At 46.1% G+C, this 23,432-nt stretch overlaps 3 protein-coding genes across 3 annotated transcripts in view; 2 read left to right on the forward strand and 1 right to left on the reverse strand.

The window, feature by feature from the left end:
• Positions 1-23,432, reverse strand: part of ttc29 (tetratricopeptide repeat domain 29) — a 37,778-nt gene that overhangs the window by 10,981 nt on the left and 3,365 nt on the right. The gene's annotated exons all lie outside the window — the stretch shown is intronic.
• Positions 1-23,432, forward strand: part of LOC119128163 (endothelin-1 receptor-like) — a 35,095-nt gene that overhangs the window by 8,171 nt on the left and 3,492 nt on the right. The window lies entirely within an intron of this gene.
• LOC119129663 (macrophage mannose receptor 1-like) lies at positions 480-22,093 on the forward strand. Its single transcript, XM_037263028.1, has 43 exons — positions 480-555; positions 2,450-2,637; positions 2,714-2,826; positions 8,492-8,613; positions 8,717-8,746; positions 8,823-8,978; positions 9,063-9,154; positions 9,618-9,732; positions 9,811-9,861; positions 10,711-10,922; positions 10,999-11,111; positions 11,298-11,419; positions 11,491-11,553; positions 11,634-11,789; positions 11,874-11,965; positions 12,430-12,544; positions 12,624-12,674; positions 12,750-12,920; positions 13,111-13,224; positions 13,301-13,411; positions 13,599-13,807; positions 13,883-13,995; positions 14,134-14,255; positions 17,506-17,568; positions 17,655-17,810; positions 17,920-18,008; positions 18,399-18,519; positions 18,763-18,798; positions 18,880-19,047; positions 19,219-19,338; positions 19,407-19,517; positions 19,587-19,619; positions 19,686-19,871; positions 20,100-20,246; positions 20,403-20,537; positions 20,607-20,767; positions 20,842-20,965; positions 21,050-21,104; positions 21,183-21,243; positions 21,313-21,446; positions 21,517-21,560; positions 21,637-21,810; positions 21,888-22,093. Exons 1-43 carry the CDS (start codon positions 480-482, stop codon positions 22,091-22,093), a joined length of 5,031 nt encoding a protein of 1,676 aa, XP_037118923.1.

Genomic DNA, 23,432 nt, shown 5'->3' on the forward strand with positions numbered 1-23,432 from the left:
GAAAATGTCGGCTGATTGAGTGAGCCAATGTTTTTGATCTTTCAGTCAGTCGACGTTGTCATGAGCTGATTCCACTTTGACGGATGTCGAGTAAAAAAAAAAAAAAAAAAAAACTTTTACGCATGACTTGGTTTCACTTTAAAACGTAGGTTGAAGTGACCCCAAAGGTTGTCCCGCTTTTTTGCTTGCGTCCCCTCTTTCCCATAGCGAATAAAATCAAAGTGGTGTCCAAAGTCTGGACAAAGGTGGCCAAAAATGATATCGCATTCCATCGCTCAAAGACGCGCACACGTACAGAGCGTCTCCGCGGGAACGCGCTCTTCCAATGGTGCGTTACTCGCGAAGGTGGGGGCCGAGCAGCAGCCGCAGCCGCAGCAGCCGAGCGAGTGAGCGAGCGAGCGAGCGCCTGTCGAGCGGGCGGCTGTCCTTGTTTCGAGCACCACACCGAGATTTCTGCGTTCAATAGCCTCGAGGCCATGATGACCCCGCCGGCCGTGCGCCTGGCGCTGGTTCTTCTGTCTTGCGTCGTATGGATGTTGTACAGCTGCGCAGACGGTGAGTACATCGACCAAAATGTACAACTTAATGACAACTTTGGAAGAACGTGTGTGGTTCGGATGGCAGTGCGGATCCGCCGCCGGGTTCAAAATGGGACCGACTTAGGAAGTTGGGTGAATTGGTCTCAACTATGGGGCGTTTTGGCATTTGAGGAGTTTTTGTACGAAATGGACTGTTCTGCGCAAAAGAGTTTGGTTTGATTTTCAACCCAAATTCGGTCCACTTTTTGGACCCAAATGGAGTTCTTTTCAAATGGATGTAACAGCGCTTGCTCTTGTGCACGTAAACTTTGTGTTGTGAGTGCAAAGAGTCTTTTTTACCTGGTTTTATGCCTCTTTAACAAGCTGACATTGATTGCGAGACACAATGGCACATTCCAACCCCACTCCCCCCTCCCTCGCCCAAATGCGCGCGGCAACTCGAGAGAAAGAAGTTTGCGAGGAAACGAATCTTAGAATGATTCCGTAACTGAAGTGACAGAGCAGAAGAAAATGATTGTAATGGTTAAATATGAACATGCGAGAACCCCAATATCACAGGGAGGATGATATACAGCAAGTCCTCAACATAGACATGTATCAAATATGTTTGGGGAGTAAAAGAGCCCCAGTGAGGACAAAATTCTGTTTCATTTCTCTTGAAATCCGTTTTTCTCCTCACATACTGTCTCGGAAATAAGCAAAGGTTGTACTTAAGAGTAATGACGATGTCCGTCCGGCCTGCAACAAAAGTCGTTTATTCAATGTGGCGCTAAGCATAAGTGATCAAATAATCCTTTGGATAGTGATGGAGTGTATCCAGAGCCCTCCCTGCTCTCTTTTGACCACCAAACAATGTTTCATATCGAATAGGACATGCAACCGACACAATTAGAGGAGAGAATATATCATTTGATCCACTTTGATGTTAACGTGGCACTTGTTTGTCCGTCCCTCCAAACGAAATCAACAAAAACGTCATACGGACTCATGTCTACGTCCTATATAGCGAGGTGCACACACGTAAGTTAGCAACACAATAGCACCACTATTGGCTTTAATATTTGCAACCACACATTGCGTTTTTCTTATTCCCCCAAAAAAGAAAAAGGGCAAATACGTTGCACTGGAGCGTGTGTGGGCGGTGGGGCAAAGGAAGTGATAGTCACGAAGATTTGTTACAAGAGGCGTGAAATTCCAACACGTCTTCCTGTGCATAGATTGTCAAAGTATCTTTTGGTAATTGATAAAAATAAAAAATAAAAAGTTGGAAGTGGAATTGGTTGACTTCTAGCGCCATCCTGTGGGCAGGAGTTGAGCTAAAAAAAAACCCCAACTTTTCTCTCCCCGAGTGGCGGCAGAATGACAGAAGTGGACTGTATTTCTTCCCTTTTTAGACATGTGCAACAGTCCTTGAAATCATTCAGCTTCTTGAAACTGTTATCTCGTGACAAAAATGCGTCTTGTTGATTTTTTGGGTGAATATATTATTTTAGTTTGTATCTTTTGGCGATAGATGAAAATAAATAAAAAAAAGTCGAATGTGGACTCTTTTGACGTGGGCCGCACTTGAATAAAAAAACAAGCTTGCCTGGCCAAGTGGTAGCACGTGGACTGAATTTCCTCCGTTTTTAGACATGTGTAACAGTCCCTGAAATTAATCAGCATCTTGAAACCGTTTGATGATTATCTCATGGAAAAAAATGCCATGTTTATGCTCTCAGGCTAATTGGCTTTTAATGCCCAAGTCGGTCATGCAGGTGACGCAATTTGGCAAAAAGTGAATTCGGCCGACTTCATTCTTGTCTGTTTGCTCAATTTCTGCTTTTCACCAAACCAAGGCAACTTTGCTGTTTCATTAGGATTAACCGATCTATCAGGATCAACCAATTCTGGGCCAACATGTGACACAGACAACGGATGGACTCTTCACGGCTCCCACTGCTACAAGAAGATGGAGAAAACCAACGGTTGGCTGGGGGCTCATCACGACTGCGTCTTAGAGGGCGCCGACCTTGTCTCCTTCACCGACGAGAACGAGCAAGACTTTGTGAAGGGGCAGATGGGCGACAAGCCGTTCTGGATCGGACTCTCCAATCGGGTAAGACCAAAGTGCTAGCTAGCGGCTGTTGGCTAGCTACATGTAGTTGACTGACAACCGCAATTGGTTTCGGCAGGACTGCACAAAGGAGTGGTGTTGGTTTTATGAAGCGGGAGAAAAGGAGCTGATTTGGTCCAACACCAGTATGACGCCGGACTACACCAATTGGGACACGCGTCAAAAGGGAAGGTAAGAAGGTCACCTCTTTGCGTTCTGTGTCCGGCAAGATGCACAGGAACATTTTGGAACCCTTTCCAAAAATGTGTGAGCAGGTTCAAAAACAGCTTTGGTTTTCTTTTGATCCGAAAAGAGGAAAATCAACTCCAAACTAGAATGTGCAATTTCTGGAGAAATTGCGTGTGAAGGCGAAATGTATGAATCACTTCTTCGGGGAATGCTGCCGAATGACGTTGAAACGTGTTGAATTACTTGAGAAATGTAGAAATTTTGGAGAATTTGTGTTGAATTTCAAAATAAAAGATGTGAAGTTTTTGGTAAGTGGGAAGTTGTGGAATAGGTAGGCAAAAGATGAACAGTTGAAAGTTGGAATGGCTTGAATCGGTTGAAAAATGTAGAAATGAGAAGGGAAAAAGGAATTGGGTGTGAATTTCAAAATAAAAGATGTGAGGTTTTTGGGAAGTTGTGGAATAAGTAGAAAAATGATGAACAGTTGAAAGTTGGAATGGGTTGAATCGGTTGAAAAATGTAGAAATGAGAAGGGAAAAAGGAATTGGGTGTGAATTTCAAAATAAAAGATGTGAAGTTTTTGGTAAGTGGGAAGTTGTGGAATAGGTAGAAAAATGATGAACAGTTGAAAGTTGGAATGGGTTGAATCGGTTGAAAAATGTAGAAATGAGAAGGGAAAAAGGAATTTGGTGTGAATTTCAAAATAAAAGATGTGAAGTTTTTGGTAAGTGGGAAGTTGTGGAATAGGTAGAAAAATGATGAACAGTTGAAAGTTGGAATGGGTTGAATCGGTTGAAAAATGTAGAAATGAGATGGGGAAAAGGAATTGGGTGTGAATTTCAAAATAAAAGATGTGAAGTTTTTGGGAAGTGGGAAGTTGTGGAATAGGTAGAAAAATGATGAACAGTTGAAAGTTGGAATGGGTTGAATCGGTTGAAAAATGTAGAAATTAGAGTAGAAAAACGGAATTTTAGAGAATTTTGGTTGAATTTCAAAATAAAAGATGTGAAGTTTTTGGTAAGTGGGAAGTTGTGGAATAGGTAGGCAAAAGATGAACAGTTGAAAGTTGGAATGGGTTGAATCGGTTGAAAAATGTAGAAATTAGAGTAGAAAAACGGAATTTTAGAGAATTTTGGTTGAATTTCAAAATAAAAGATGTGAAGTTTTTGGTAAGTGGGACGTTGTGGAATAGGTAGGCAAAAAGATGAACAGTTGAAAGTTGGAATGGGTTGAATCGGTTGAAAAATGTAGAAATGAGAGGTGAAAAACGAAATTTTGTGAAATGTCGAATGTGACATTAAGAATGAATGGGGAAAAATTTGTCGGAATTCTGGGAATTCTGCGAAAACGGAAAATTTTCGGAACGAGAAAAATGGAAGCGCTCATGTCGTGAATATTTGGAATACGTGAAAAGTGGAATGGAGTGAATCGGATGAATTATGTGGAAGAAGAAGCGGGACAAAAAAGTGGCGGGAATAAAATAGAATAACTAGAATGTGCAATTTCTGGAGAAATTGCGTGTGAAGGCGAAATGTATGAATAACTTCTTCGGGGAATGTAAGTGGGAAGTTGTGGAATAGGTAGGCAAAAGGTTGAAAGTTGGAATGGGTTGAATCGGTTGAAAAATGTAGAAATGAGAAGGGAAAAAGGAATTGGGTGTGAATTTCAAAATAAAAGATGTGAAGTTTTTGGTAAGTTGTGGAATAGGTAGAAAAATGATGAACAGTTGAAAGTTGGAATGGGTTGAATCGGTTGAAAAATGTAGAAATGAGAAGGGAAAAAGGAATTGGGTGTGAATTTCAAAATAAAAGATGTGAAGTTTTTGGGAAGTTGTGGAATAGGTAGAAAAATGATGAACAGTTGAAAGTTGGAATGGGTTGAATCGGTTGAAAAATGTAGAAATGAGAAGGGAAAAAGGAATTGGGTGTGAATTTCAAAATAAAAGATGGGAAGTTTTTGGGAAGTTGTGGAATAGGTAGAAAAATGATGAACAGTTGAAAGTTGGAATGGGTTGAATCGGTTGAAAAATGTAGAAATGAGAAGGGAAAAAGGAAATATTGGAGAATTGGGTGTGAATTTCAAAATAAAAGATGTGAAGTTTTTGGTAAATTGTGGAATAGGTAGAAAAATAATGAACAGTTGAAAGTTGGAATGGGTTGAATCGGTTGAAAAATGTAGAAATGAGAAGGGAAAAAGGAAATATTGGAGAATTGGGTGTGAATTTCAAAATAAAAGATGTGAAGTTTTTGGTAAGTGGGAAGTTGTGGAATAGGTAGAAAAATGATGAACAGTTGAAAGTTGGAATGGGTTGAATCGGTTGAAAAATGTAGAAATGAGAAGGGAAAAAGGAATTGGGTGTGAATTTCAAAATAAAAGATGTGAAGTTTTTGGTAAGTTGTGGAATAGGTAGAAAAATGATGAACAGTTGAAAGTTGGAATGGGTTGAATCGGTTGAAAAATGTAGAAATTAGAGTAGAAAAACGGAATTTTAGAGAATTTTGGTTGAATTTCAAAATAAAAGATGTGAAGTTTTTGGTAAGTGGGAAGTTGTGGAATAGGTAGGCAAAAAGATGAACAGTTGAAAGTTGGAATGGGTTGAATCGGTTGAAAAATGTAGAAATGAGAAGGGAAAAAGGAATTGGGTGTGAATTTCAAAATAAAAGATGTGAAGTTTTTGGTAAGTGGGAAGTTGTGGAATAGGTAGAAAAATGATGAACAGTGGAAAGTTGGAATGGGTTGAATCGGTTGGAAAAATGTAGAAATGAGAAGGGAAAAAGGAATTGGGTGTGAATTTCAAAATAAAAGATGTGAAGTTTTTGGTAAGTGGGAAGTTGTGGAATAGGTAGAAAAATGATGAACAGTTGAAAGTTGGAATGGGTTGAATCGGTTGAAAAATGTAGAAATGAGATGGGGAAAAGGAATTGGGTGTGAATTTCAAAATAAAAGATGTGAAGTTTTTGGTAAGTGGGAAGTTGTGGAATAGGTAGGCAAAAGATGAACAGTTGAAAGTTGGAATGGGTTGAATCGGTTGAAAAATGTAGAAATGAGAAGGGAAAAAGGAATTGGGTGTGAATTTCAAAATAAAAGATGTGAAGTTTTTGGTAAGTTGTGGAATAGGTAGAAAAATGATGAACAGTTGAAAGTTGGAATGGGTTGAATGGGTTGAAAAATGTAGAAATGAGAAGGGAAAAAGGAAATATTGGTGAATTGGGTGTGAATTTCAAAATAAAAGATGAAAACGTGAAAATTTTGAATTTGGCAAGTTTGGGAATGTCCCCAATGTAATTTGAATGTGTTGAATTATGTGAATTTCAAACTGGAACAACGTAAATGTGAAATGTTGAATCTGCCATTAAGAATGAATGGGGAAAAAATTGCCGGAAATTTGTGAATTTTGTGAAAACGGAAAATTTTTGGAAGGAAAAAAATGTAAGCCCCCATGTCATGAATATTTGGAATAAGTGAAAAGTGGAACGGAGTGAATCGGTTGAAGTATGTGGAAGTAGTTAATCAGCAAAAAAGTGAGCAGAAGATGTAGAATAATAATAAAGTACAGGAATAACAATAGTGTGAAGGTTTCACCTTCACACTAATAAAGTACAGGAATAACAATAGTGTGAAGGTTTCACCTTCACACTAATAATAAAGGACAGGAATAACAATAGTGTGAAGGTTTCACCTTCACACTAATAATAATAACTAGAATTTGCAATTCCTGAAGAAATTGCGTGTGAAGGTGAAGAAGAATGACGTTGAAACAAGTTGAATCGGTTGAAAAATGTAGAAATGAGAAGGGAAAAAGGAATTGGGTGTGAATTTCAAAATAAAAGATGTTAAGTTTTCGGTAAGTTGTGGAATAGGTAGAAAAATGATGAACAGTTGAAAGTTGGAATGGGTTGAATCGGTTGAAAAATGTAGAAATGAGAAGGGAAAAAGGAATTGGGTGTGAATTTCAAAATAAAAGATGTGAAGTTTTTGGTAAGTTGTGGAATAGGTAGAAAAAGGATGAACAGTTGAAAGTTGGAATGGGTTGAATCGGTTGAAAAATGTAGAAATGAGAAGGGAAAAAGGAATTGGGTGTGAATTTCAAAATAAAAGATGTGAAGTTTTTGGGAAGTTGTGGAATAGGTAGAAAGATAATGAACAGTTGAAAGTTGGAATGGGTTGAATGGGTTGAAAAATGTAGAAATGAGAAGGGAAAAAGGAATTGGGTGTGAATTTCAAAATAAAAGATGTGAAGTTTTTGGGAAGTTGTGGAATAGGTAGAAAAATGATGAACAGTTGAAAGTTGGAATGGGTTGAATCGGTTGAAAAATGTAGAAATGAGAAGGGAAAAAGGAATTGGGTGTGAATTTCAAAATAAAAGATGTGAAGTTTTTGGGAAGTTGTGGAATAGGTAGAAAAATGATGAACAGTTGAAAGTTGGAATGGGTTGAATCGGTTGAAAAATGTAGAAATGAGAAGGGAAAAAGGAATTGGGTATGAATTTCAAAATAAAAGATGTGAAGTTTTTGGGAAGTGTTGGAATAGGTAGAAAAATGATGAACAGTTGAAAGTTGGAATGGGTTGAATCGGTTGAAAAATGTAGAAATGAGAAGGGAAAAAGGAATTGGGTGTGAATTTCAAAATAAAAGATGTGAAGTTTTTGGTAAGTGGGAAGTTGTGGAATAGGTAGAAAATGATGAACAGTTGAATGTTGGAATGGGTTGAATCGGTTGAAAAATGTAGAAATGAGAAAGGAAAAAGGAATTGGGTGTGAATTTCAAAATAAAAGATGTGAAGTTTTTGGTAAGTGGGAAGTTGTGGAATAGGTAGAAAAATGATGAACAGTTGAAAGTTGGAATGAGTTGAATCGGTTGAAAAATGTAGAAATGAGAAGGGAAAAAGGAATTGGGTGTGAATTTCAAAATAAAAGATGTGAAGTTTTTGGTAAGTTGCGGAATAGGTAGAAAGATAATGAACAGTTGAAAGTTGGAATGGGTTGAATGGGTTGAAAAATGTAGAAATGAGAAGGGAAGAAGGAAATATTGGTGAATTGGGTGTGAATTTCAAAATAAAAGATGAAAACGTGAAAATTTTGAATTTGGCAAGTTTGGGAATGTCCCCAATGTGATTTGAATGTGTTGAATGATGTGAATTTCAAACTGGAACAACGTAAATGTGAAATGTTGAATCTGCCATTAAGAATGAATGGGGAAAAAATTGCCGGAAATTTGGGAATTTTGTGAAAACGGAAAATTTTTGGAAGGAAAAAAATGTAAGCACCCCTGTCATGAATATTTGGAATAAGTGAAAAGTGGAACGGAGTGAATCGGTTGAAGTATGTGGAAGTAGTTAATCAGCGAAAAAGTGAGCGGAATAAGTAGAATAATAATAAAGTACAGGAATAACAATAGTGTGAAGGTTTCACCTTCACACTAATAAAGGACAGGAATAACAATAGTGTGAAGGTTTCACCTTCACACTAATAATAATAAAGGACAGGAATAACAATAGTGTGAAGGTTTCACCTTCACACTAATAAAGGACAACAATAACAATAGTGTGAAGGTTTCACCTTCACACTAATAATAAAGTGAATGGTGTAGAATAACATATGTGTGAAGGCCATCGCCTTCACACAATTAGCTTGTCGTGTGTCTCATTTTCCCCCACTTTTCCCCGACAGCTCCAACGTTGAGGCCTGCGCGTACGTCAACCAAGGTGCGCGCTCCTCCAGTCAGCCTGGCAAGTGGAGACATGGCTCGTGCGGATCCTCCTTGGCGTACATGTGCGAGCGGCCGCTCGACGGTAAGTCTGAACCCCCGTTGTAATGTTGACGCTGAAAGAAGAAAAGCGCAACTACGTCATCTTTCCGCAGCCTGCTCGAATGGACGTACCTGTTCCCGCACAGCATCTGCTTCCATTTACTATCGACTGGAGAGTAAGTGGCAGCGGCGCTTCTTTTCACACCGCACCATCTTTTTGTGCTTTTCTAACGAGGTTCTTTCGGGTTTCAGCTTCCTTCTGCGACTCTGGCGAGTTCCTGTACGAGGACTCGTGTTACCATTTTGAGGGGACAGGTAGAACCTGGCAAGCGGCTGAGGATTTCTGCAAGAACAAGGGAGGTCACCTGGCCAGCGTCCACTCACTGGTTGACAGACAATTTTTGGCTGGTGAGCGAGCACCAAGGCAAACTGACCAGGCCAGCCATCCACCCGCAATGTTTCACAACAAGTGTTTGTTCCGCTCTCCTCAAGCTCACGTGCGGCAAGATGGACAAGGATTGTATTCTTGGCTGGGACTCCGCCGGAACAATGGCAAGTTGGAGTGGAGCGATGGATCAGCTACAGTAAGTGACACGTGTGCAACAGATCGAGGTCCAAAAAGTTGTCAATTGGCCAGAATGAAGCTGTCATGTGAGAGGGCAAAAGTGTCATTTGAGCAGAACAAAGTTGTGCTGAATTAGGAGGAAAAACGTGACAAGAATGCTCTCCCTGTCAAATGGATTTGATTGTGACTTGAGTCATGTTACAAGACAAATAGTTTTTTTTAATTTTATTTGATGAGGATTCAAATGATAATTTAGAGGGAAAAAGCAATCAAGTGATCAGTAGAATCAAAGTGCACCGTTCATTTTACAGGGAAACGTTTGGAAGATGGCAACAATTCTGATTGTGAGAAAGAGATTATGAAAATGAATTGGAGAGATTTGAATCAATAAAGTGACTTTGAAGGAATTTGATGGGAAGCCATCTGAGCAATTGCAACGCCTAACACGCTCAAGTCACGTCCGCTGTGTCTTCCCTCCGCAGGATGACGTCCCCTCGTCTCTTTCTACATCATCATATGACTGCTCCAAATTGTCGGATGATGGTCAAATTTACATGGACACTTGCGGTGACCCTCGTCCATCCATCTGTCACAAAGGTCGGAAAGTCACAACCTCTCATTTGCCCTTTGTCTTCTGGTTGCTCTCTCATATTTGATCCTCTCACGTCCCGACAGGCAAGGCCAGAGATTTCTTCCGGTATCCTCCGGTGACGACATCAGCATCAGGTGGGAGCTTTTTGCTATGGGCAATATGGGCGACCGCTCAGGGCGCAATACACGTGGAGGCGCACGAGCACTCTCAAGAAAAAAAAAATGGCCCGTTTCCTAGCTCCGTCACTTTCATCTCAAATTGGTTCAATGGGCACTGCGGCGCCCTTATTGTCACGTGATGTCGATTTGCTGCTGAGAGGCGTGTCGGGTCAGGTCGGGGTTCTTTCGTTCGTTCGTTCGTTCTTCGTGTGTGCGTGTAAGAAGAGCAGCCCTCTCTCTCCTCCCGCCCGCCCGCCCGCCCGCCCGCCCCTCCCTCCCCTGCTCTGAGCAGGCAAGAGGGGGGACAGCAGAGGCCGGGGAAGAAAAGCAAAGGGAGGGTGGCGGGGGGGATTCCAAGGCCACACAACTGCTTCCAAATGAATTGCCTTTCGCTCATCCAAAAAATAATACTACTTGTCCACATGTAATCAATTGGGTTATGTGAACATTTGACATACAAAAAAGAAAACACGGACAGTGCACGCACTGCGTTATGGCCGCATTACGGTTTGCGATGAAAGCGCGTCGGTCGGCGTGACAGAAGAGGACTGAATTTCCTCCGTCCTTTGACATGTCCTTGGAATTATTCAGCATCTTGAAAATGGTTGATGATTATCGTGAGAAAAAACAAAAAAAGGGCCTTGTTGATTTTTTGTGGATAGATGATTTCAGAATCAGAATTGGCTTTATTGACCAACCTTGTGCACGGCAAACAGGGATTTGGCCAAAAGGGAATTCGGCCGACTTCCTTCTTGTCTGTCTGCTCAATTTGTGTTTTTCACCAAACGCTGACAAATGACCAAGGCGACATTGCTGTTTCATCAGGATCAATCAAGAAATGTGACGGAAAAAAGGGATGGACTCTACACGGCTCCCACTGTTACAAGAAGATGGAGACAACCAACGGTTGGCTGGGGGCTCGTCACGACTGCCTCTGGGAGGGCGGCGACCTTGTTTCCCTCACCTCCACGGACGAGGAAGACTTTGTGAAGCGGCAGATGGGCGACGACTCCTTCTGGATCGGGCTCTCCAATCTGGTAAGACCAAAGTGCTAGCTAGCGGCTGTTGGCTAGCTACCGGTAGTTGACTGACAAGCGGAATTGGTTTCGGCAGAACTGCAAAGAGGACTGGTGTCAGTTTTTGGATGCGGGAGAAAAGAAGCTGACTTGGTCCAACACCAGTATGACGCCGACCTACACCAACTGGGACCCGCGTCAAAAGGGAAGGTAAGGAGGTCACCTCTTTGCGTTCTGTGTCCGGCAAGATGCACAGGAGGAACATTTTGGAACCCTTTCCAAAAATGTGTGAGCAGGTTCAAAAACAGCTTTTGCTTTCTTCTGATCAAAAAAGAGGAAAATCAACTCCAATTTGGCTTGTCGTGTGTCTCATTTCCCCCCACTTTTCCGCGACAGCTCCAACGTTGAGTCCTGCGCCTACGTCAACCAAGGTGTGGACCTCTACAATCAGCCTGGAAAGTGGAGACATGGCTCGTGCCAATCCTCCTTGGCGTACATGTGCAAGTGGTCGCCCGATGGTGAGTCTTGTCTCTTCTTGGGATGTTGATGCTGAAAGGAGGAAAATTGCAATCACGTGGTCCTCCTGCAGACTGCCCGGACGGATGGCCGTGTTCCTACAAAGACTTGGGTTACCGTTCCAATCGAGTTGAGAGTGAGTGGCAGCGACGCTTCTTCTTTCTCCACCCGCAGCGTCTCCTTGTGCTTTTCTAACGAGGTTCTTTTGGTTTTCAGCTTCCTTCTGCGACTCTGGCGAGTTCCTGTACCAGGACTCTTGTTACCATTTTGAGGGGACACGTAAAACCTGGCAAGCGGCTGAGGATTTCTGCAAGAACAAGGGAGGTCACCTGGCCAGCCTCCACTCACTGGTTGTCGGACAATTTTTGTTTGGTGAGCGAGCGCCAAGGCAAAATGAGCAGGCCAGCAATCGACCCGCAATGTTTCACAACAAGTGTTTGTTCCGCTCTCCTCAAGCTCACGTGCGGCGAGATGGACAAGGATGGTTGGCTTGGCTGGGACTCAAGAAGAACAATGGCAACTTTGAGTGGAGCGACACATCATATCCAGTAAGTGACCTACCTACCTGTGCGCAACAGATCGAGGTCCAAAAAGTTGTCAATTGGCCAGAATGAAGCCGTCATGTTAAAAAGTGTGATTTTAGCAGAGCATAGTTGTTTTGAATTAGGAGGACAAATCGGACAAGCATGCTCGCTCGCTCGCCCGCCCGCTCGCTCTGCCTGTCAAATGGTTTGATTTGAATTGAGTGGGGTTGCAAGACAAACGTGTTCTTTCATTTGATGAGGATTCAAATGGTGGCGATCAATCGAATCAAAGTGCACCTTTCATTTGTTCATTGAAACGTTTCAATCTGAATGTGGCAACAATTCTGACTGTGAGAAAGAGGTTATGAAAATGAATTGGAGAGATTTGAATCAATAAAGTGACTTTGAAGGAATTTGCTGGGAGGCCATCGGAACAACTGCAACAACTAACACACTCAAGTCACGCCCACTGTGTCCTCCCCCCGCAGAATGATGTCCCGTGGTATAATTCATACAGATCATCTGAGTGCTCCAAATTGACATTTGGTGGTAACGCTCACCTGACCCAATGCAATGACCTTCGTCCATCCATCTGTCGAAAAGGTCCGAAAGTCACGACCTCTCATTTGCCCTTTGTCTTCTTGGCGCTCTCTCATGTTTGATCCCTCTCACATCCTTGCAGGCAAGGCCAGAGAATTTCTTCCGCTTCTTCTGACGCCGACATCAGCATCAGGTGGGCGGGCGTCCCACACTGCAGCCCACATGCAAAATACCATTTGCCCTCAAGTGACCCGAGTCTCGCTTGCAGGCAAGAGCCCAAAGTGCGGCTGGTGGCAGGAAAACCCCGCCAAGGACGGCTTCTGCTACCTGATCAACTCCAAGCCCACCAAGACCTGGAAGGAGGCGCGAGACAAGTGCGCCCGCCTCAGCGGCAACCTGCTCGGCTTCGCCGACTCGCAGGAACACGCCTTCATCCAAGGTAGGCTGTCCACCGCGTAATGTGCTTGATGAAAGACCACATGCATTTTTGCCGAGTTTCTTTCATTCCAAAGGAAAGCTTGTGGCCCCCAGCGACAAGGACACAAGCCAGACGTCTCCCGCACTTCATTGCGGTGAAGCGTTTTGCCTGTAAGATGTTTCAACCGTGTTTGTTTACCTTTGACCCAAAGGTCTTCTGCCAAACGCTTCCTCTTTGTGGTTGGACACCGACGACACCACGGTTGAAGACGGCAGCGAGCAGTCGGCCCAACCCTCACCCGATTCCGTCCAGTTGGCCGCCGCAGGTGGGTGGGCCTAAGACCCGGCCGGAAAATGTCCATTTCCGTGAAGGAGCGCTGAGCATCTGCCGTCTCCTTCCAGGTGACTCCAGTGACCCCTCCGGTCGACGCTGCAACGCCTTACTCAGTGGCGAGGGCGGCCGGGAAGTCGGCGATTGCGAGAAGAAGCGCGGCTACGTCTGCAAGAGAAGAGGTAAGACAAGGTGCTCGGTCCGTTCTCCCCAACGCGTGTCATTAGACCAAAAAGAATTTTGTCTGATGTCAGTGTTGATGCAGGCGTGGTCCCCTTGTTTGACGCATATCTTAATTTCGCTGAAGAATGCAGAAAACGTGGCGCTGTGACGTCAGAATCATCCCGAAATGTGTCCGTCTGTCCTCAGTCGTTCAGACATGTGAAACAAACCAAGGGTGGCGTCGCTTCGGCTCCAACTGCTACAAGAAGACGGAGACCACCAACGGTTGGCTGGGGGCTCGTTACGACTGCGTCTGGGAGGGCGGCGACCTGGTCTCCATCACCTCGCCCTACGAGGAAACCTTTGTGAAGAAGCAAATGGGCGACAAGCCCTTCTGGATCGGACTCTCCAATCTGGTAAGACCAAAGTGCTCGCGGCCGCTGGCTGGCTATTGCTACGCCACTGACGACGGACGGGTTTGAACTCTCCAGAACTGCGACAAGACCTGGTGTCGGTTTTTTGAAGCGGGACAAAAGAGGCTGACTTGGTCCAACACCGCTGCGACGCTGAACTACGTCAACTGGCACTCAGGTCAAGACGAAAGGTAAGGAGCTCATGTCACCTTTTTGCCTCCATGCAGCGAGATTATGGAACCCGTTTGCAAAATTCGAGAGAGCACACGTGGCAAGGAAAAGCCTCCAAATTGGCACGTTTAGTTCACGTGTGTGTCTTCTCCCGACAGTGCCAAGCTTCAGTCCTGCGCCTACGTCAACCAAGGTGTGGACGACCACAGTCAGCCTGGAAGGTGGAGACATGGCTCGTGCGGATCCTCCTTGCCGTACATGTGCAAGAGGTCGCCCGACGGTAAGTGTGCACGTCCCTTGCCATGTTGACGCTGAAAGGAGGAAAGAATGCAATCGCGCCGTCCTCCTGCAGACTGCCCGGAGGGACGGCTGTGTTCCTACAAAGACTACGGATTCGGCTACAATCGCGTGAAGAGTGAGTGGCGGCGACGGTTCTTCTTTCCTTTCACACCTGCAGCGCCCCCTTGTGGTTTTGTAATCCGTGTTTCTCGGCAGCTTCAGCTTCCTTCTGCGACTCTGGCGACTTCCTGTACAAGGACTCTTGCTATCACTTTTGGGGGATGAAACAGACTTGGAAGGAGGCCGAGAAGATCTGCCAAGAATCGGAAGGTCACCTGGCCAGCGTCCACTCACTGGACGAAGTCCAATTCTTGGCTGGTGAGCTTCAAAACAAACCGCCGATGCCGGCAATCGTCTCACAGCACTTCACAACATCTGTCGAGTTGGGATGCTCGTCTTGTGCTCAGTTGCGTTTTCTGATTTCCTCAAGGTCACATGCCCTCCAAAGGAGGATTGCAATCCTGGATGGGACTCAAGAAACGCGACGGACTTTTTAAGTGGAGCGACGCAACACCTGCAGTAAGCCAAACGTTTGGAGCCGTCTGCAAAAGTTGTCACTGGCCCAGAATGAAGGCGTCATAACGGGTGGCAACAGTTCCAAGTCAGGACGAAAGACAAAGTTTGACTGAATTAGAAGAAAAAAAAGTGACATTTTGACAGGAATGGTCCTGTTACGAGACGAGAAAAACGTCCAAGGTGTAAATCAGCTGGAGCATTAACGAGCATTTTTTTGTTTCGGAATAATGATATTCTCATTGACTGGAAAACGTGAATGAAATCAGAGATGATCAAAGTGCAAAATGTCACTGTTCAAAGTTGGACTTTGAGAGTGAAACTCCAATTGTGCTTTAGCTGGCAGACAGTTGTAAATGGACAACAATGCGGCTCAGACATGAGACAAATGGATACATCTAGTGTGAGAAAATATTGATCTGGCGTGTCGTCCGCAGGGCAAGATCGAGTGGGTCCCAAACAGCCCGGCCGGACGGGGTGACTGCGCTGCCTTGTCGCTGACTGGAAAATTTGAGGACCGGCCCTGCACCGATATTCAGCCATTCATCTGTAAAAAAGGTCAGCAAGTGATGATGACCACGTGCTCTCTCGTCATCATAATCATACCTTTGATATATAATGCACTTTACATTTGAAGGCAAATCGAAGAGTGCTAATGTGTCCTCTCTTTTCCTTCCTTGCAGTCAAGGTCCAAGACTTTCTTCTTCCTCCGCCGCCAGGTGGGCGTCCCACTCGGCAGTCGACGTGCGGTGGTCTCTCGTCTCCCGTTTGCCCTCAAGTGACTCCACTCTGGCTTGCAGGCCGGCGTGCAAAGTGCGGCTGGTGGGAGGACCGACCCTCCTCCGACTTCTGCTACCTGATCCAACACAAGCCAACCAAGGCCTGGAAGGAGGCGCGAGACGACTGCCTTCGCCACGGAGGCGACCTGCTCAGTATCGCCGACTCACATGAACAGGCCCTCATACAAAGTAGACTGGCTGGCCGTCTGTCTGTCTGTCTGTCTGTCTGTCTGTCTGTCTGTCCGTCCGTCCGGTCGCGATCAGAGCCGTTGAATTCCCCCAACGTGGACTGTTTCAAACTCATTCGACCATTTACCTCCAAAGGTCTGTACACTTCTCTGCCGAGCGCTCCCTCTCTGTGGTTGGGCATCAACAACAACATCACGAAAGACGGCAGCGGGTGGACTGACGGATCCCCGTTGGGTTACGTCATCATGGACGGAGGTGGCTCGAAAACCCAATCGATGTTTGTCTGCGAGGAATGGAGCTGAGCATCTGTCGTCTCCTTCCAGATGACCCCGGTGACCCCTCTGGTGCGTCCTGTCTTTCCCTGCTCACAAGCAACGGCCGCTGGAAGTTTGACGATTGCCGGAAGAAGAGAGGCTACATCTGCAAGAAACGAGGTAAGACGCGACGACGCTCGGCCGATCCTCACAACGTGCCGACTCGTGTCTTTTGCTTTTGTCTTGCAGGAATTATTCCAAAACCGCCGCAGCAGCGTCATGACGGTACGTCTCCTTGAACGGTGACTTCCAACGACGGGAGACAAAAACGACATGACGATGCTTGTCTTCTTTTTTTATTTTCCTAGCGTAAAGAATTCAGGTTGTAAGCGAATGAAGGTTATGCAAGATCAGCTGCTCGCCGTTCAATAGTGACTATACCATGGGTGACTAGCCCATGAGCTAAATAATCATTTGTGGCAGCCCGAGTTGGTTCTTTGAGATCATTCAGCATCTTGAAACTGGCCTTGTTTATCTCTCGTGACTGTATTCTTTCAGGTTAATAGCCTTCAATGCCCGTGTCCTTCTAAAGACTTGTCAATTGTGGATTGCCAGTCAAGCAGGCGTCGCAATTTGGCAAAAACTGAATTGGGTCGACCGACTGCATTGTTACCTGTTTGCTGAATTTCTGCTTTTCACCAAACGTCGAAAAATGACCAAGGCAACTAACTTTGCTGTTTTATCAGCATTGATCGATCCCGAGGCATCATGTGACGCCAAAAACGGATGGAATCCTCACGGCTCCGACTGCTACAAGAAGATGGAGAAAACCAACGGGTGGCTGGGGGCTCGTCAGGACTGCCTCTGGGAGGGCGCCGACCTGGTCTCCATCTCCTCGTTCTCCGAGGAAAGCTTTGTGAAGAAGCAAATGGGCGACAAGCCCTTTTGGATCGGACTCTCCAATCTGGTGAGACGCAAGCGCAGGCTGCTGTTGGCTCGCTACCGGTAGTTGACTGACAACCGGGATTGGTTTCCGCAGGACTGCAACAAGGACTGGTGTCAGTTTTTTGAAGAGGGGGAAAAGAAGCTGACTTGGTCCGACACCGGCGTGACCCCGGCCTACGCCAACAGGGACTCGCGTCAAGACGGAAGGTAAGAAGGTCACCTCTTTGCGTTCTTTCATTGTCAGGCGGGGCACAGAGAAAGAAGGGAAAACCGTTTCTCGGGTGTGTATGGTTTTTTTTTATGACTTTTCTCCACAGCTCCAACATTGAGGCCTGCGCGTACGTCAACCAAGGTGTGCACTCCTCCAGTCAGCCTGGCAAGTGGAGACATGGCTCGTGCGGATCCTCACTGGCGTACATGTGCAAGCGGTCGCCCGACGGTAAGTGTGCACGTCCGTGTCGATGTTGACGCTGAAAGGAGGAAAGAATGCAATCACGTCGTCCTCCTGCAGACTGCCCGGAGGGACAGCTGTGTTCCTACAAAGACTACGTATTGGGCTACCATGGAATGGAGAGTGAGTGGCAGCGACGCTTCTTCTTTCTTTTCGCACCTGCAGCGTCCCCTTGTGCTTTTGTAATCCATGTTTCTTGCCGGCTTCAGCTTCCTACTGCGACCCTGGCGACTTCCTGTACAATGGCTCTTGCTATCACTTTGGGAGGATGGAGCGCACTTGGAAGGATGCCGAGAAGTTCTGCCAAGAATCGAAAGGTCACCTGGCCAGCGTCCTCTCATGGGACGAGGGCAAATTCTTGGCTGGTGAGCGCCAGGGTCAAACTGCCGATGCCAGCTATCGCCCTCCCCCCCCAGCGTTTCCCAATGTCTGACACGTTTGAATGCTCTTCTCGCTTTTTGTGATTTCCCCAAGCTCACGCGCCATATGTAGGAGGATTGCAATCTTGGGTGGGACTCAAGAAGAACAAGGGCAACTTTGAGTGGAGCGACGCAACACCTGCAGTAAGCCAAACGTTTAGAGCGGCCTACAAAAGTAGTCAAAAGTTCGACTTTGGCAAGAATGCTCGTCATGTGCCAAGAAGAGATAAACATTGAAGGTGTTAATTAGATGGGGCACTAACAAGGACAAAGTTGTGAAATCATGAGAATAAATTCGATTGAAGTGAAAAAATAAATCATATATGGTTGAAGTCGCTCATTTCTGAGAATATAAAATTGAGTCTGAAACTCCAGTTGTGATTTAAGTGGATGGAAATTGTCCAATGAATTCAAGTCATACTGTGGGAAAGTGTTGATTAGTGGGAGGAGAGAGGACTCATCATTTTGGAGCAAATGCGGTGGTGGCGAGCGAGACCAAACGCGCCAAAGTCATGTCTGGCGTGTCGTCCGCAGGGCAAGATCGAGTGGGTCCCAAACAGGCCGGCCGGACGTGGAGAGTGCGCTGCCTTGTCGCAGACTGGAAAACTTGAGGACTGGCCCTGCACCAATATTCAGCCATTCATCTGTAAAGAAGGTCAGCAAATGACGACCACTCACTTTGCACTTCTCAATAATAATGATAATAATAATAATGATAATGATAATAATAAATAAATAAATAAATCATGAAATTATATATATATATATATATATATATATATATATATATATAAATAAATAAATAAATAAATAAATAAATAAATAAATTTGAAAAGCACTTTACATTTTAAGGCAAAGCTAAGAATGCTAACGTGTCCTCTCTTTTCCTTCCTTGCAGCCAAGGTCCAAGACTTTGTTCTTCCTCCGCCGGCAGGTGGGTGTCCCACTCGGCAGTCGACGTGCGGTGGTCTCTCGTCGCCCGTTTGCCCTCAAGTGACTCGACTCTCGCTTGCAGGCTGGAGCGCAAAGTGCGGCTGGTGGCTGGAGCGATCCTCCTCCGACTTCTGCTACCTGATTCAACGCAAGCCCACCAAGACTTGGGAGGAGGCGCGAGACGACTGCCTTCGCCGCGGAGGCGACCTGCTCAGTATCGCCGACTCACATGAACAGACCTTCATACAAAGTAGGCTGGCTGGCTGGCTGGCTGGCTGGCCGGCCATCTGTCTGTCTGTCTGTCTGTCTGTCTGTCTGTCTGTCTGTCTGTCTGTCTGTCTGTCTGTCCGGTCGCGATCAGAGCTGTTGAATTCCCCCAACGTGGACTGTCTCAAACTCAGTTGACCATTTACCTCCAAAGGTCTGTACACTTTACTCCCGAGCGCTCCCTCTCTGTGGTTGGGCGTCGACAACAACGTCACGAAAGACGGCAGCGGGTGGACTGACGGATCCCCGTTGGGTTACGTCGTCATGGACGAAGGTGGCGCAAAAACCCAATCGATGTTTGTCTGCGAGGAATGGAGCTGAGCATCTGTCGTCTCCTTCCAGATGACCCCGGTGACCCCGCTGGTGCGTCCTGTCTTTCCCTGCTCACAAGCAACGGCCGCTGGAAGTTTGACGATTGCCGGAAGAAGAGAGGCTACATCTGCAAGAAAAGCGGTAAGACGCGGCGACGCTCGACCAATTCTCACAACGTGCCGACTCGCGTCGTTTTCTTTTATCTTGCAGGAGACACGTCAAAAGCGCCGCGCCCTCATGACGGTAAGTCTCCTTGAACGTTGGCTTCAAACGACACGAGACAAAAATGACACGACGATGCTTTGGCAGGCTTTAAGGAGATCCTTGTCTGCGACAAGCATTCTGCTGACCTCGTGTGTGAGGCTGAGGGTCAGAAGCAAAGCCGCATCACTATCCAGTCCGCCTTTTACGGTCGGCGGAGTGACGACGTTTGCCAGGAGGACGCAGACTCAAACGACGACTACTCATTCGACGACGACGACTCACCGGGAAACGGTAAGAGCTGAGAATCCACCATTTGCCAATGAAGGCATTTGTCCGCCTACCTCTGAAGGCCCATTCAACGCGTTTCGCTTGGTTTTCTCCTGAAAGTCTCCAAACAATTTTGGCCTGCTACGAAACGTCATGAAAATGAAGCGATGCTTACAAACCGTTCAGATGCTCCTTTGGTTCCTCATTCCAGTGCATCAATGCTCATACTCACCAATGCGTTGTAACTTGCAGAGACCACCTGCTCAGTGGAAGGCATCGTCCCTCGCTACAGGAAAATGTGCAACAGACAGCAAAAATGCCACATTGAGGTTTCGGAGGACGAGACCTGCCCTGCCCCCTCCAAATATCTGCAGATGGTCTATAGCTGTGAACAGAAAGGTGAGATTCACGCCTCGCGATCTTCCGCTCTGCACTGAATCTAGGACTCTTCACATTCCCAGAAAAACAATGCAAGGAGTCCCACAAGGGGCTCCATGGCCAGATTTGTATTTGACGCATCCGTTCCGAATTCAAATGACTTTTGGCTGTCCTCAGTGTGTCTCGACAGTCTGGGCATCTCCGACGGCAGCGTCGCAGACTCTTCCTTCAAAGCCTCCTCCTCAATGGAAGACGCCACCCCAGATAAAGCCCGCCTCAACGGGGAGTCCTGCTGGAAGCCGGCAAAAAATGGTGCGTAGAAAATCGACCGCTTGGCACTTTGGTCTCCTCCTGAGTGTTCTTTTGTCCGCCCCCCTCCAGTCCTCGGCAGCTGGATCCTGGTGAACCTCAGCTACACGAGAAAGGTGACTGCGATCGTGACCCAGGGCTGCAATAGCACCGATATTCGCTCCTGGAACATCCCACTTGAGATGAGACTGAGCGTTGATAGGAAGAAGTGGACCAAACACCCGGACGGGAAGGTGAGCCAATGGAGTCGACCGCGACCTCATCCTCCAATCTTGTCACAACAAACAAGGAAACATTCGATTTCTAGTTCATCGGCGGTGGGACTCATCTGCTTGAGACGCCCGCGTTCGCTCAGTACGTCCGCATCCTGCCGCTGGAGAATCGTCCAGAATTCGGCCTCCGCTTCGACATCTTGGGATGCCCACATGAGGGTGAGCAACGCAATCCGCGGCCGCTTTGGTTGCCCAAAACGACAACCCCAAACATGCCACAAACTCTCGCCTTTTGTCCCACAGATAAGACCACCTGTGCCAGAAAGTTCAACAGCCTCCGCATCACCGATTGGATGACGTGAGTCACACCTGACACGATGTTTCATGACCATGACGGCCAGTCGTCAATTTCACAACTTGCACCTACCTTCTGCAGCTTCTACTGTCCGCCGGGCTGTGCCAAATACTTTGTCGCTGGAACATTGGTCTACTCGGAGGTAGGGGATTGCCTGAGCCCACCCACCGGTCGACGTCTCGTCTGTGACCGCAACTTTGTGTAAATGCAGGACTCGCACATCTGCGCGGCCGCCATTCACGCCGGCGTCATCCGGAACGACATCGGAGGAGATTGTATTGTGATGAGAGCTCCCAAACAGCAAGTCTACACGGGCACCACCAGGAACGGGATCACCTCCAGAGAGTGAGTGGCCGACCTTCACGGAAAAGTACCATGAAGAGCCACCGGCTAATTATGGCTTTACTATTTGCAGTTTGAACGACCCGCTGGGTGTGTCTCACACGTTTGCGGACGGGGGTGAGTTCCAAAACCATTTGTTTATCTCACGCTAACTGTCATGACGACTACAACTCACACGGGGTCTCGCCTGCAGAGCCCAGATGCGCGGCGCCTGACTGGGAGGAGTTTGCCGGGTTCTGCTACAAAACGTTTGACGAGGAAAAGAACTGGGCTGATGCGCAACAAGTGTGTCGTGGTTTCGGTGCCGTACTGGTGTCCATCCGCAGCGAGATGGAGCAGGCGACGGTGAAAACTGTCTCCCACCTCGGTGCGCATCCCCACCGTTAATTAACAGTCCCCGTCAACATCTGAGAACCGGATGAGAGCTCTGTTCCCTCCCATCAGAAACCAGCGACATGTGGACCGGACTGAACGACCTGGCGCTTCCCGGCACGTTGGTGTGGTCGGACCGCCACGAGGTGACCTTCACCCACTGGGCCGCGGGAGAACCCATCCAGCGCGTCGGCCTCGACCAACACTGCGTCGCTGTGTTACGGCAGGTGCGTCCTCAAATGAGCTTTGGGAAGAAGAAGAGCTTTGCGCTCCACTGAAATGGATTGTTTTCTTTCAGACTGGAAGATGGAAGCGAATGTCCTGCGCCCAAGTCAACAGCTTCATGTGCAAAATGCCCACAGCGCATTTTCCAATCGCCTCACCGAAGCCACAGGTGGCGCCGTAGAGTCCGCCTGGCTGTGTCAGTTCCCGACGGCCCAAGAGCCCATGGAGAAAATTGACAATGCAAGCAAGTCATCATCGCAGACAAAGATTGAATGCCCTTCCTACTGTGCTCCAAAGAAATAGTATCACCATTGTAACAAACCCCAAAAAACACAAAAAGACAAAAAATATCACTAGCTAAGGCCGACAACATATCCGAAGGCCTGGAGAGAGAACTTATCTCATCATAAGTGTTTTTAGCATTTAGCTTAGCTGTTATCCGCCAACTAGATGTCGTGCCCAGATGCAATGTGAACGAGCGCGCTATGTTCACTTACACTCGACTCTACTTGGTTTGTCCTTTTCTCTTTTTTTGCCCGCTTGACTTAACTTTGACTGCCTTTTTGTAAAGTTACTGACTCAAAGAGCAAAAGACATTGTACAGAAATTCCAGCGCTTTCAAAGAGCCCAATCGTAAGAACGGGAGAGACGAGAATAGTCTCGAGGCTGGAATGAAAGTCCAAAGTCGGTTATTGCTATCTTTCATGGTTTTGTTTTTATTCGTGTCGTGTTGTCTTGTCCTCCTCGCCTTTAAAAAGCGAGCCCGGACTTGACAGCTTTTTGTTTAAAAAAAAAGCTTCTATAGAATGTATGATTACAAATAATGAATTTTGAATCACTAGAGAGTTATGTTACTGCCAATGATGTCTGCGACTGTAGAAATGTCTCTGGAAGTATTTTCCAATATTTTCCATCATTTCCTATGGTCTCTTACCGCATCGACAATTCACTGTCAATTTATATCCAGTTCTTGCATTTTTGATTACCGATTGCAGTTTTCGACTCGATCGCTGCGGTCAGAAAAATGTTGGTTTTCACTGTCGTTCTCTCTACGCTACGTTACCGCATCTACAATTCACTGTATATCATGTCGACTTATATCCACTTCTTACATTTTTGATTACTGATTGCGGTGTTTTAATCAATCACTGCTGTCAGAAAAGAATTGGTTTTCACTGTTGTTGTAGAAATCTCAAAATAAAAGCTATTGATTACGATTCAGGGTTTGGTCTTTTTTTTTTTTTCTACATTTTTCAATCGATTCAAACCGTGGCAACTCAACTGTTCAGTTCATTCTGCCGCAAATTTTTGCTAAATTTAAAAACAAAAGGCACATTTTCAAATGAACGCTCAATGGATTTGGCTGAATGAATTGTTTTGGAACACTCACGC

The sequence above is a fragment of the Syngnathus acus genome, chromosome 10, assembly GCF_901709675.1.
Source record: "Syngnathus acus chromosome 10, fSynAcu1.2, whole genome shotgun sequence".
In the NCBI taxonomy this organism is placed as follows: domain Eukaryota; kingdom Metazoa; phylum Chordata; class Actinopteri; order Syngnathiformes; family Syngnathidae; genus Syngnathus; species Syngnathus acus.